Raw genomic sequence first — 14,314 nt, 5'->3', positions numbered from 1 at the left:
CCCGGCCAGCCCCCAAGAACAGGACGGAAAGAACAGGGCTTTAACAGATGTTCCTTGACAAGGATTCCCTGGCTGTATTTAATCAAGATTGTCAAATATTGATTTAATCTCCGAGCCCAACAGATGTGATCTTAGCAGGTTTCGGTGGCAATTAGCTGGGATTAGTGTGCAAGTCAGGCTCCATGCTGACAAGACACCATCTTCTGAAGGAGGCTTGGCCTGGTCACAGGAATGAGCCCATCGGGGGACATACTAAACATCCAGCCACCGCTCCGGCCTGGGCAGCAGCAGCCGTGGGAGCAGACCCTGAAGTGTTGCCCCCTGCAGTCATAGTGGGGACTCTCGGGGCTCCAGGGAGCAGCTGTTCATCAAAAAGTTTCAGCATCAGAATAAATGTCATGGCTATGCCAGCGCATGTGACGTCTCCCCAGAAGTGGCTTCCCCAGCCACAGAGCCCTTATCGGGCCTCCAGCCAGCACAGCCCGGTACCGTCACCAGAGTGCACACGCTCTGCTGCAGCTCCTGGGTGGGCCTGGCACGCGTGCCCCTGCTCCAGGAGGCATCCTTTTGTAATTCTGCATTTCAAAGTCTCATTTGAAGTGAGTAGGACTGTGCCCAGAATTGGAACAAGATGCTTCCTCCACATGCGCTTTGGGGGCCAGAGCAACATGCTCTGGTCTCACCCACCGACCCCCCCATGGACTCAGAAGGGGCACCTCCCTGTGGCCCTGGCTCCAGGCCGCTGGGAAGGAGGGGCTGGCCCAGCTTCTGGTTCAAAGCCGACCACCCTGGATGACCTGGCTCCCGAGCCCTGAGCCACCAGGGTTCATGCCAAGGCTACATTTGGTTCTATTTGTTTGCTTGAGGTTTCGTTTTTTATTATGTAAGTAAAACGTTAATAGCTAATACTCACGCAGAAACACTCAAAGTCTTTGCAGTCGTTACCTCACAACATCCCTAGGAGTGAAGTGCTATTATTACCTCATTTTACAGATGAGAAAACCAAGATGTAGTGAGGCTAAGTGACCTGCCCAAGGTCTAGGTAATTAAGTGGCAGAGCTGGGAATTGAACCTGAGTCGTCTTGGCTTCTAACCCCCGTGCAACAGCTGCCACAACCGGAAATCTCCAAGATCTGATAATAAGTAAGAAAAGCAACTATTGAGGCTGTTTATTATTTTTAAATTCATCTCTCTATATGAGCATGTAATTACACAAGTATTTAACCCACATAACTCCGAACCTACTGGCTCGCAGGCTGAAACAAAGGCCAGATTGCTGCTGAAGCATCTGTTCTTTTTTTTTTTTCTTTTTAAGATTTTACTTATTTATTTGACAGAGAGAGAGGGAACACAAGCAGAGGGAGTGGGAGAAGGAGAAGCAGGCCTCCCGCGACGCCCGCCTCCATCCCAGGACCCTGGGATCATGACCAGAGCTGAAGGCAGAAGCTTAACAACTGAGCCACCCAGGCGCCCCTGAAGCATCTGTTCTAACTGCATTCTGTCCTCCCAGGGCTTTCCAGGGGGAGGCTTTCCCTCCACCCATGTTTCTCATCACGTGCTCACTTTCACAGCTGTAGACCTGAAGCCCGAGACGCCCCTGCCCTGGGCAGTTGTGAGCATTTCCTTGTAGACACAGAGAAAGGTCTGGAAGAAAGCATACAGACCTATTCACGGGGCTCCTCTCCAGGATGTGGATTCAGGGCAGGCCTCATAGGGGGCCTTGAGAGGGCCTTGAACTTACATGTTTATAAGAATTAAAGAACAAACACATAGAATTAAAAAAAAAAAAAATTGTCCTTTTATCTTCAACCTGGGTTTTACTCCTTAGAAGTAACCACTGTTGAGCGCCTGGCTGACTCAGTGGGTTAAAGCCTATGCCTTCGGCTCAGGTCATGGTCTCAGGGTCATGACGGAGTCCCGCGTTGGGTTCTCTGCTCGGCAAAGAGCCTGCTTCCTCCTCTCTCTCTCTCTCTCTCTCTCTCTCTCTCTCTCCCTCTCTCTGCCTGCCTCTCTGCCTACTTGTGATCTCTGTCTGTCAAATAAACAAATAAAATCTTAAAAAAAAAAAAAGTATCCACTGTTAAACAGTAGGGTGGGTATCCTCCTAGGCCCTTTATGGACATTTATGTTCTCTCGCTCTCACTTTCTCTCTCTAATGAAATCCACCCCCTTTTGTTGAACCCAAATCATTTTATTTTTTGTTTCATTCTGCAGTTTACCCCTTTCCCTTCACAAGTGGAAGAACTCTGGAGCAGGGTTGCCTGGGTTCCAACCGCAGAGCCACTGCCCTGTAGCTGAGTGACCTTGATCAAGTTACTCAGCCTCTCTGGACTCCGTCGGGTGGGCTTTAAAAGGAGGCCAGTGGGGCGCCTGGATGGCTCAGTGGGTTAATCCTCTGCCTTTGGCTTGGGTCATGATCTCCTGGTCCTGGGATCGAGCCCCACATCGGGCTTTCTGCTCAGCGGGCAGCCTGCTTCCCCATCTATCTCTGCCTGCTACTTGGCCTACTTGTGACCTCTTTCTTTGTGTCAAATAAATAAACAAAATCTTTTTAAAAAAATAAAAAAAAAGGAGGCCTGTGATAGCCTCTCCCTCACAGGGTTTCATCAAGATGAAATGAGTTAATGTGTGTAAAGCACTTAGTCCAGTACATAGTGAGCACTCCTGAGTGTGAGCTCTACCTGTTCATTTCTAGCCACGTGGGCCTCCAGTGCTCACGGCAGGGGGCTCTGCCTCTCTGTTCATCTCTATTTATCTCTGTTCATCACTGCTGCATTGTGTCTCTGGAGTAGAGGCAGCCGGACCCATTAAGCCCGTTCTCTGCCTAAGAACTATTAAGTCTTCCTATGGCTTCCATGTTAACACATTGTGGCGGCATGAGTGCCCCCCAGCAGAACCGCCATGCACCTGTGTTTCCACGTGCACTGGCGTGACTATCTGAGTGACAGATTCCTAGAAATGGAATTGCTGGGTTAAAATAAAATAGTTGCACACCTGATGTTTGAGCACATAATTACCGTTCTTTCTCCCCACTCCCCCAAGGAAGGGAAAGAAGCTGTACTTGATTTATACACTTGGAAGAGAACAAGCCTCTCGGGAACTCAGACTCCCAGGTCCCTCACTGGTGTGAGTGAAGGGGCTGTTAAGATTTCAGTTAGAAGATCCATTCTCTGGGTTCTTTGACCTTAAATACAAAAGTGCAAATAAAACGTATATATATTTGGTCTCTATCCCCAGTTCCTGGCCCAGGAGCTTCTAAAACCCTTGGAATTTTCTGAGTGATATGGGTGATAGGAGCCTCTTTTGTTCTGTAGAATAAGCCCCCTTTCAACCGTACCTGAGTTTATGCTAATGAAGTGATTCTTGGTGGACTCCTGGATAGCTTCGGGATTGGGGCTGGTTGCCAGGGAAACCAGTCCTGTGATTAGAGGGTTTGAACTTTCAGCCCCACCCCCCCAACCTCTGGAGAGGAGGGGTTCGCAGGAGTCGCCAATGGCCAGTGATTTAATCAATCATGCCTACATAATGCAGCCTCCCTAAAACCCCAAAGGATGGAGTTCAGAGAGCTTCTAGGTTGGTGAGTGTATCCACATGCTGGGAGGGTGGTGCACCCCCAAATTCCATACGACTCAAGACCCTTCTGGACTTCATCTTGAGTATCTCTTCATCTGACTGTTGATTTGTGCCTTTTATAAGAAACCAGTAATAGTAGGTGAAATATCTCTCACTTCTGTGAGCTGTTACAGCCCATTACCGAGCCTGAGGAGGGGGTTGTGGGACCCCCAGTTTGTAGCCAAGTCAGATGTGTAGGTAACCTGGGGACTCCTGATTAGCATCAGAAGTGGGGGGCAGTCTGGTGGAACTGAGCCCTTAGCCTGCACGGACTCCAGGTAGTAAGTGTGGGGATTAAATTGTGGGACACCCCGGCAGTGTCTGCGAGAACTGGAGAATTGCCTGGTGTGGAAAATCCACACATGTGGTGTCGGAAGCATTGCGAGTGTAGTACTCAGCCGGTTGGCCCTGCTCAGGGCCCTGCTGCAGGTGTTGTGGCTGCTGGAGCGATCTCTGCTTGGGGGCTTCCTTAGGGGACTTCTGGAAGTTCCAGCCATTTTGTTTACTAGGAGCTCTAAGGGGTCCTATGGACGCTTGAATTTCCAGTAAAGTGGAGGAAGACGTACAGGGGAGAAAACAGATTCCTTTTTTCTTTTTTTCTTTTTTTTTTAAATAAGATTTTATTTATTTGGGGGGAGGGGTGCACGAGCTGGGGGGTGTTCAGAGGGAGAGGGAGAAGCAGGCTCCCAGGACCCCGGATCATGACCCAAGCTGAAAGCAGATGCCTAACCCGAAGAGCCACCCAGGTGTCCTGAGAAAACAGATCCTTAACCTGAAGTCAGCCGAGCTGTTGCTGATATCCTCGAGTTTTGTCCTTACGAATTGATTTTTGAAGATAACTTGCATCATTTGTGTATTCACACAACACGCTCATTTGGGCTTCCACCTCTTATTTAGAGTGAAGTGGCAAAGGTGTGGGAGGCAAACCAAGGAGATTGGGGATCCTAGCTGCTCCACCTACCTACCTACCCGCCAGGTGACGTGGCCATGAGACCTTTGCCTCATCTGTAAAATGGGCATGCCGGAAGTCCTTGCTCTATAAGGTCATTACAGCACACGTCCATACATGCCAAGTGTGTGCATTCCCATCAGCATTGTGTTATCACCCCCTCCCCTGCCTGCCTGTGCGGCAGGAACACACGTGGTAGACCCTTGTCCCCTGCAGGCTTAGAGCTGCTCGAAGTCCAAGGGGGACCAGACCTACTCAGAGGCTTAAAAATCCAGTGAGCTAATCCCATAGCCGAGGGTGTGTGCAGACCCCTGGGAGCTCAGCGAAGGAAGGCTGAGAACCATTGTGTTTGTGGTATGGGAGGAAGTTAGGAAGGAGAAGACGGGGTAGGTCGGTTGCCCTGGGTGGGGCCCAAGGGTGTGGACAAGACATCCCAGAGCAGCAGTTCCCTGAAAAACTTCCTGCCGTGGTCCCCATGCCCTTCAGACCCAAGAATTTTCATTGTATGTGACCCTCTCAGCAGCCTCCAGCCCTCACCTGCCCCTTCCCAGACGGCAGCCAGGGCTGGGGCCACGGGGACACCGGCTCTCCTTCCCTCTGCGCAGGCCTGCTCTGGCTCACAAGTCTGCCTCCTCTTGCATTTGCAGCAAAGCAGGACGTGGTGTCAGACCCTTCTTTCTTTGCCCTCCATCCTCTGTCCTCAGCCCTGGCTACATAATAGAATGAGCTGCAAAGCTTTTAAAAGGCTCTCAGGCCTGGTCTCCACCCCAGACCAGCTGATTCAGACTCTCTGGGGGAGGAGGGTGAACACCTGTATTTTTACAAAGCTCCCCTGGTGCCTCTAATGGACAGTGGGGGAGGGAACAGCTGCCTCATACACGGGCCACTCCCAGCTTTCCTGCCCGGGCATGTCAGCCTCGCTCATCAGCATACCCAGTGCATGGCAGGTGCCCTCTCTCGGGGATCAGATGGCACCCCCACAACCAATCCTTCCAACTGTCCCCTATTGAAAGCAGCCCCCCCCCCCAAGCCCTGCCCTGTCACAATGGTTTAGTCCTTTCAACTGCTTATTGCCCTTTGAAGCTAATTTGTTTTCTGTCTTGATTGACTTATTTCTGTGGCTTCCCTCTCCTGGAAGTAAGTTCTTGGCTGGGCAGGGGGTAGAGGGGGTCTCTGTCCCGCTCAGGGCTGTATCTTCAGCACCTACGATGGCACGTAGTAGGTGCTTAAAAAATATTAAGTGAGCAGATTTTCAGTGCTTGGTGTTTGTGAAATGAATGAGTTTTACATGCCTGGTCAATGTTCAGTAAAAGAGTAAGGTTTTTGTGCTCTTTTGACTGAATGAATTGTTTGGACTGAATGACTTGTAAGAATGTGATAGGTGTTATGTGAATGAATAAGCTGGAAGGACTAGTTCTTACTGGACAAACAAATGACTTGTATGTGCCCAGAAACTGCTGGATTGCCAGGTGCATGCAGTGGGTCATCTCCCCCTGGGCCTGAGAGTAGCTCTCAGACTTGATGCCACAACCCTGAACTGACCAGAGTTCTTAGGTCCCACTGAGCCCCACTGATAGTGACTGGATCACATTTCCATGAAGGGGTAACTCTTGGAGCAGATGGGGGCAGCCTTGGATGCAGAAGACTATCTAGGAAGGAAGCTTTGGGTACCTACCTGCTTCTCCAACACATGTGGTGACCCAGTGTGTCTGCCCATGTGAAGGGGCAGCTTGTGCGCACACGCTCACACACACACACACACACACACACTCCATGCATTACTTTCAGCTTCCCAAACATGCCTCTTCCCAGGGACAGACACACTGGGTCACCCAGCAGGCACCACCTACCCTCAGGTCAGAGGCTCTGACTGAGCCTGTGCTCTTCCTGGTCTATAAGGTTGTCATCCCTCCACTCATGGATTTAGCAACACTCATGTATTAGCGGCCTACTGTGTGTCAGGCCTGTGCTGGAGATGCAGGCAGAAATAAAGAGACTCCAGTGCCTCACAAACCTTATGGTAAACGGCTCATTATGTGGTAAATTATATACATACATTGATGCAGGTAATCCCAAAGAGAAATGCTCAGAGCGTGCTCTGGGAACTCAGGTTAGGGATGGGACAAGGTTCATGAAAAGGGAAAGTCATGTAGAGAAAGAACTATCTAGGTAAGGGCAAGGGCAGTGGGAGTGGCCTGTGCAAAGGCCCTGAGGCAACAGGGAGAATAAGCAGTGGGACTGAAAGAAGGACTTTGTGGCTTGGGCTCCCGGAGCAAGAGGAGAAGAGGAAAGGAGTCTTGAGGGCTGAGGTGAGGATTTTGAATTTTATCCTAAGATTTGAATCTTTATACTAAGATTCCAATGTGAATATGAATCCTACTGTGTGGAAGAGGGTAGCTAGGGAAGCAGATGCAGAGGGAACAAGGAGGCTGTTAGGTACTTTAGCCATGTGCCTTACCTGTGAAATTGGCTGGGTCTCATGAAAGGCCGGCTCTATCCACTAGGAGTAAAGCAGGCATGCGAAGGCCCTTGGCCCACCCGCGTTCGACATGCAGAATGACCAAGAAACAAGCCTTTGTTGTGTAAGCCCCTCGTACTTGGGGTCCTCTGTTCCTGTGGCATACCTAAGCCCACCTTGATGATTTCTGAGGAGGAACAAGTTTTGTGGGTGGGGAAAGATGAGGAGTTCAGGGTGGGAATGGTTAGTGTTGCAGTATAGGCTGACATACATTCATGGTGGTGTCAGGTAAGCAGGTGGCTACTAGAGCCTGGAACTCAGAGGACCAGTTGGATCTGGAGATATTTTATGGTGTGTCACCAGTGAGGAAAGGGAGAATGAGAGGTCCAGGGCTTTGCCCACTGGGCAACAGGGAAGGCTGGTGCTTGAACTGAGGACTGCCTGATTTCAGGAATGAAGCTTCTGGGTCATTCCCAGCTCTGCCATCTCATGGCCATCTGGCCTCAGGCACATTACTTCACCTGCCCACTTCAGCTTCCTTATGTTAAAATGGAGATAATTCTACTTCACAAAGTTGCTGTGGAATTAAGAGAGATAATACATGTGAAGTGTTTGGAGAAGGACCTGGACTATAGAAAGATCACATTTGTGGTAGCTGCCATTATGGATACTGTTTTGTTATATAACTAAAACATCCAGTGGTGGGAAGTAGAATAGTGGTGGCTCCAGGTCCACCTTGACTCAGACTAAAGTGATGACTGAAGCCCCCAGATCTCCCCTTTTTCAGCCCCTTTCACAAATGGTTCTTCCCTCATGGTTACAAGATGGCTGCAGTGATTCCATCCCTCACATCCTCTCAGACTCCGGGTAAGAGAGAAAAGCATAGCCTTCAGCCTTAGGACTCTTGGCAATGATGTCACTGGGTCTCACTGGTTCTGATTGCGTTACGTGGTTAGTTCCTGAGCTCAAGAAGGAGCTCCTCCTCTAGCCCACTGGGTGGGAATCAGAGAAGGCAGGTTCCCAAAGGGAAATCTGGGCTGTTTTTGGACAAAAGAGTCCTAGAGGCCAGGGAAGCAAACCACAAGTGTCTGGAAGACTTTTGTTTTTCTCTTCTACTCTGCCCTTAGCCATGTCACTTACCTGTGAAATTTTTTTTTTAAGATTTTATTTATTTAATTGACAGAGAGATCACAAGTAGGAAGAGAGGTAGGCCAAGAGAGAGGAGGAAGCAGGCTCCCTGCTGAGCAGAGAACCCGATGCGGGGCTCAATCCCAGGACCATGGGATCATGACCTGAGCCGAAGGCAGAGGCTTCAACCCACTGAGCCACCCAGGTGCCCCCCTTACCTGTGAAATTGGCTGGGTCACTTGCTCTGAGGAGCAAGGCCCCTCAGAGCCAGAACACTGCGGCTGTGGCATCTGCCTGCATGTCTGCTCTTCCAGCCTCCAGGCTTGGGGGGCCTGATAAGGGAGCACGCTCTCAGTTCAGACTTCCCCAGTGTCTTTACAAATGACAGTCTGGGAGCATTTACACATATACGCTGGTGGGTGCCTGGTCCTCTAACAGACCCTGACATTTTTAGGGAGCCAATGTGGCCAGCCCCAGAGGTAAGTCCTCCCTGGTCTAAGGGCAGTCAGGGCACTCAAATCCCAGATTTGAGGGTTTCCCAGCTTTCCTTGAGCCTGGAATGGCCATATGTGACCACATAATGGCCGATTAGGTCAGAGAAAGAAAGAAAAAAACAGAGAAAGTCTGTTGAGGTGTAGGAGGAATGTTCTGGCAAACATTCTCTTTCCTGACTAGGGTCAGATGGGTAAGAAGTAAAACAGTCTTACCTTATCTGTTTCTTTCCCCACTGCCCATGGTTCAGTGAGAAGCATGGGTGTGGCCACCAGAGGCTACTCAGAGGCCTCAAGCCCAAGATGCAGGCCAGTAGCACACAGAGGGAAGCAGGGGAGCGTGGGGACATGGGGGGAGAAAGTGTCTGACATCATCCCAGTGTACCAAGAGTGGAGTCACCGTATCTGGCCTTCTTCCGGCACAGGATAATGAGATGGGATTCCATCTCATTCCCAGCGGCCTCTCCCACTGCCACTCGCTTCTCACTGTGCTACCATCCCCCGTGTTTCCCCGTCCACCATCCCCAGCTGCCTCCCTTGCACGCCACACTGTGCTTAAGTCAGGGTCCTCCAGTGCCAGCTGCAGAAGCCACACTGGACAGTCTTGGGCAGAAGCAGAATTTATCAGGGGCAGACAGAGCACCAGGAGGCCAGAGGAGCAGGTGTGGAGAACAAGCAGGAGCCAGGGAACACTGGAGAGAAGACACTGTGTGCTGACCTCCATTCGGAGAACATGCAGCCGCCAAGTCCACCCCTGGTTGTGCTTCTGTAATTGAGGGGGGAGAGAGAAGATCCATGAAGGAAGGAACCGTGGGGATAGGAATGGCCAGGAGATAGGCAGTACTTCTCCCCATTTTCCAGATTGAAACAGAGCCACAGTTTTAGTATCCAGCCCGTGGCATACTAGGATCTGAACCCAGGCAGTCTGGCCCTCAGAAGGGGGGCTTCCCCATCTGGAGGATGGGGTGCTCTTGGAAGGGGGACAGCATTGGACAGCAGGCCGCTGGAAAGGGACCAGTTTGCAGCAGTCCCCAAATCCCACGGAGGCTGTGGGTATCTATCACTAAGCCTCTGAGCGTCACAGGGAGACTTGGCTACACCTGGTCGGGGAAGGGATCTGTGGAAAGACACCAGGGCCTCAGGAACATCTGTGTGTTCTCACAGAAGAGAGCAAAACAGATGGGGGGTTTCTGACTGAGCTGGAAACAAAATGCCATCAGCAAAGCCCATCTGTCAGGAGGTGCTTGCATAAGTAATTCAGGGTCGCATCTGGGCCACTGGTTTTCCCAGCCAGCCCCAGTGTGGCCTCAAAGGGCTAATCCTGGGGTGCCCCTGGCCCAGCTGCACACCCCAGTTTGGCCTGGGATCCAGGGCCCAGCAGAGTATAGGACAAGCCTCAGGCCCTCCTCTCTGGCAAAGCTGCTGAGCTTACTGGTCACCTGAGATCACAGACCAGCATCCTCTGCCCAGATCTGGCACAGGTACTTATTTTATTGACCCTTACTTGGTTTTTGTTGGTAATGTTTTTAAGTATTTATTTATCAGCTAGAAGTGTGTGCAGCAGGAGAGGGGGCTGGGCTGGGGGTGGGGCGGTAGCTAGTTTCCTTTCCCAGAGGCATCGACTGTTAGCAGTTTCTTGAAAATCCTTGTAGATGTCTTCTCTGCCTGGTAGTTGGTTTGTCGTCGCTGCAGTTATTTTTTTATTTCAAACTGGGAGAAGTTGCATACAGTTCAAGATTTCTGATTTCTACTTAAAAATCCGGTGATCTGGCATCCACATTCCCGCAAAGGGTGGTCACCAGAGCTGAGGCCTACTTGTGTCTGTAGAAATGCAGACGGGGTTGGGGGGGGGAGCTCAGTCATTAAGCATCTGCTCCCTGCTCAGTGGGGAGCGGCTTCTCCCTCTGTTCCTCCCCCCCTGCTTGTGCGCTCTCTCTCAATAAATAAATAAAATCTTACAAGAAAAAAAGAAATGCCTCTGCTGTCCCACTCACCCAGCCTCACTTGGGTGCTTTTGTCTTCCTTAACTAACCCAGCCCTTGGGGCTTCCCTGCTCCTCCTCTTCTGTCTCCTCCCCTCTCTTGTCCCCTGTGTGCCTCCCTGCAATATCTTCAGGGATGCTCCTTTGGGAGCTGGGAGGAGGAGTGCACTCTTGCTCCCCACTCCTCTCCTCCCCTGCCTTCTGAGTCTGACTTTTTCAGTTGTTACAGACTGGCCTCGCTGATTTGCTCCATGAATCTGCTTCATGCTGCCCCCCTGGTTCTCTCCCAGCTTGTTCTGTACCTATGGGCATGAGTTAGGAAACACACACACACACACACACACACACACAAACACACAGCCTTCCCCTTACTCAGAAAACACCGGCAGTCAGCAGTCGTTGGTGGGCTTCTCTTCATTGAAGAGTTGACATCATTCAAGGGAGCCAACCTGGTGAAGAACAGAAGGAAGCATATCCAGATATCCTGGGTGGGGGTTGGTATGTCAGCAGAACAGAAAAGAGGGCCAGTGGGATGGGATCTTAGGGGTGGGGAGAGGCCTCAGGGAGACTGGCAGGGGCCAGAGCCTGTGGGGCTTGTGGACCAGCAGAAGACTTTGGATTTTATTCTAACGCAGTAAGGAGCCACTGGGGAGATCTCAGCCAAGAAGTGACAAGAGCTGATTTACTGGCTTACGGTATCTATTAATCACCTAGGGTTATCCCCTCCCCCAGTCTACCAGTATTCATGGTGACTCATCTGTCATTTTTTACTTCCTTTATTGGGGGGGGGTGGCTGGTCAGGCAGACTGCAGGACAGATTGACAGCAGTCCAGCCTTTACCTACAGGATTCACAGGGGGCAGAGGAATGTGTTTAATGACACCACAAGGGAAAAGGCAGCCAGCTCCTGAAAATGGGAAACTCCACGGGCCAAGTGATGTAATTCCTTACACAAGTGAATAGCCTCACAATAATGGTGATGGGCATGGGGGAGACTTTATAGAAGAGACTTAAGAAACATACTCACCGAGGGGCTCCTGGGTGGCTCAGTGGGTTGGGCCTCTGCCTTCAGCTCAGGTCATGATCTCGGGGTCCTGGGATCGAGCCCTGCATTGGGCTCTCTGCTCAGCGGGGAGCCTGCTTCCCCCCCCCCCGCCTGCCTCTCTGCCTACTTGTGAACTCTGTCAAATGAATGAATAAAATCTTTTAAAAAAGAAAGAAAGAAATATACTCACTGAGGTAGAATAGGGATCTTGCTCTAAAAAACACCTTTGAGACAATGGGAGAAACGTAATGCAGATATGGGGTATTACATGATATTAAAGAATTCTTGTTAATCTAGATGGGTGTGATAAAGGTACCGTGGTTAATAAGGAAAAGCCTAACTGCTAGATGTATAAACTTAAGTTTTTTCAGGTGAAATGAGCTGATGGCTGGGATATATCCTAAACTATTCTGTTAAATAGAAGTGTAGGAGTGAGTGGGTAGATGAAACAGGAATGGGGAATCATTAATGGTTGTTGAAGCTGGTGGTGCTCTTCTCTGCTTTGAGTATTTTTGAAAATTTGCATAATAAATGGGTTTTTTAAATGAGTATAAAGATGTCATACACACACACACATACACACACACACACACACACACAGTCTTTCCTCTGGGAATAGTAATGTCACAGCTCACCTTTGCTTTCTCTCCTTTTGCAGCATGGCAGGGAGGACAGCCCTGCAGCCTGCCTGCCCTCACCCACATCTCCTGCCTGCTCCGTCCCACTGAGCTGCTCAGACTGGAGGCCCCAGGACAGCACCTGCCTCCTGAGGTTGTCCTTGCTCAAGTTGTCCACCGCGATGGTGGAGAACTGGACTCCACAGGCTCACAACCTTCCTGTCAGGCTTCAGGGGCCAGCATCCTTCATCCTGGGCCTGGCGGCCCTGAACAATGGCTGAGGGCCAGGGGACCCCATAAAGTCACTCCACAGCTCACAGGGGGCCAGCAGCACTCCAGCGCCTGTGGACTATGACCACTTATCGGCCCATTCCCAATGATGGTGTGGATCTGGCAGCCAGTTGTGGGGCCAGGGGGGCCGACGTCCTCCCTGGGCCTCACACCGGGGACTATGCTCCCATGGGATTCTGGGTCCAGAACGGCGGCATGCCCCAGCCCATTGGTGAGAGCCCAGTCAGCGCCACCACCCGCCCCAGTCCCACCACTCCTGCAGTGCCCAAGATGGGCGTGCGCGCCAGAGTGGCCGACTGGCCACCCAAGCGGGAGGCCCTGAGAGAACAAAACAACCCAAGCCCCTCACAGGACTCAGATGGCACGAAGGCCACAAAGGTGGCCCATTCCATGAGGGGCATGCAGAACGGACAGCCCCCCGTCAGCACCCCGGCTTCCTCAGGACCCAAAGCCTTCCACCGACTCTCCAGGAGAAGGTCCAAAGATGTGGAATTCCAGGACGGATGGCCCCGGTCCCCTGGCCGGGCCTTCCTGCCCCTGCGCCACCGCAGCAGCAGCGAGATCACTCTCAGCGAGTGTGACGTGGAGGACACTGGGGAGCCCCGGGGACCCCGGCACACGGGGGCCCTGCCCCTCTTCCGGGAGTACGGAAGCACGTCCTCCATCGACGTGCAGGGCGTGCCGGAGCAGAGCTTCTTTGACATCCTCAACGAGTTCCGCAGCGAACAGCCTGACGCCGCGGGGCCCCAGAGCCTCCGAGAGCTGCTCCAGGCCGACGCCGGCCCCCATGGCCCCGGGGGCAGCGGCGGAGCGAAGGGGGACCCCCGCAACGGCCAGCCCGCCAAGGACAGCCTCCTGGGGCTCCAGCCCACCAAGGAGAAGGAGAAGGCCCGGAAGAAGGCGGTGCGCGGCCTGGGCGGCGGGGACGCCACAGACTCGTCCATCTTCCGGAAGCTGCGCAGCGGCAAGGCGGACGGCGAGGCGGTCCGGGCGCCAGGGGAGGCGGAGGAGGGCCGCAGCGTGCCGGACACAGGCCGCCCTTGGGTCTGCCAGAAAAGCTTCGCGCACTTTGACGTGCAGAGCATGCTGTTCGACCTCAACGAGGCGGCTGCCAACAGGGTGGCCACCGCGCAGCGGCGCAACACCACCACGGGCGCGTCGGCAGCCTCCGCCACGGCGGCCCTCCCGGCGTCGCGGGCGCACGGCCTGGGCGGCCTGGACGCCGCCTTCCCCAGCACGGAGGACCTCAACTGCAAGGAGAACCTGGAGCAGGACCTGGGCGACGACAACAGCAACGACCTGCTGCTCAGCTGTCCTCACTTCCGCAACGAGATCGGCGGCGAGTGCGAGCGCAACGTGAGCTTCTCACGCGCAGCCGTGGGCTCCCCGGGCGGCGGCGGCGGTGGCGGTGAGGGTCGCCCAGCCGAGCCCACGCTCAGCGCCCACCGTACCAACGCCAGCATCTCGGTGCTGGAGGTGCCCAAGGAGCAGCAAAGGACGCAGAGCCGCCCGCGCCAGTACAGCATCGAGCACGTGGATCTGGGCGCCCGCTACTACCAGGACCACTTCGTGGGCCGAGGTGACGGGGCATGCGGGCTGGCGGGCTGCAGCTTGTCCCCGGGGACCCCCCGAGGCTCCAGCAGTGGGAGCGGGTTCGCTACCTGGGACAGAGGGCAGTGAGGAGGCAATGAGCAGAGCACCCAGGGCTAAAGTCGCCAGAGCCTCAAGCATCAGGAGACAATA

At 52.8% G+C, this 14,314-nt stretch overlaps 1 protein-coding gene across 4 annotated transcripts in view; it reads left to right on the top strand.

Moving 5' to 3' along the window:
• SIPA1L3 (signal induced proliferation associated 1 like 3) overlaps nt 1-14,314 on the top strand; it is a 234,986-nt gene that overhangs the window by 121,757 nt on the left and 98,915 nt on the right. For all 4 annotated transcript variants that reach the window (XM_032326312.1, XM_032326309.1, XM_032326311.1 and 1 more), the window contains exon 3: nt 12,322-14,150. In XM_032326312.1, the coding sequence (XP_032182203.1) occupies nt 12,632-14,150 (1,519 nt within the window). In that variant the 5' untranslated portion in view covers nt 12,322-12,631. The remainder of the gene's footprint in view (nt 1-12,321; nt 14,151-14,314) is intronic.

The sequence above is a fragment of the Mustela erminea genome, chromosome 19, assembly GCF_009829155.1.
Source record: "Mustela erminea isolate mMusErm1 chromosome 19, mMusErm1.Pri, whole genome shotgun sequence".
Taxonomy (NCBI): domain Eukaryota; kingdom Metazoa; phylum Chordata; class Mammalia; order Carnivora; family Mustelidae; genus Mustela; species Mustela erminea.
This window is presented reverse-complemented; position numbering and strand designations above follow the sequence as displayed.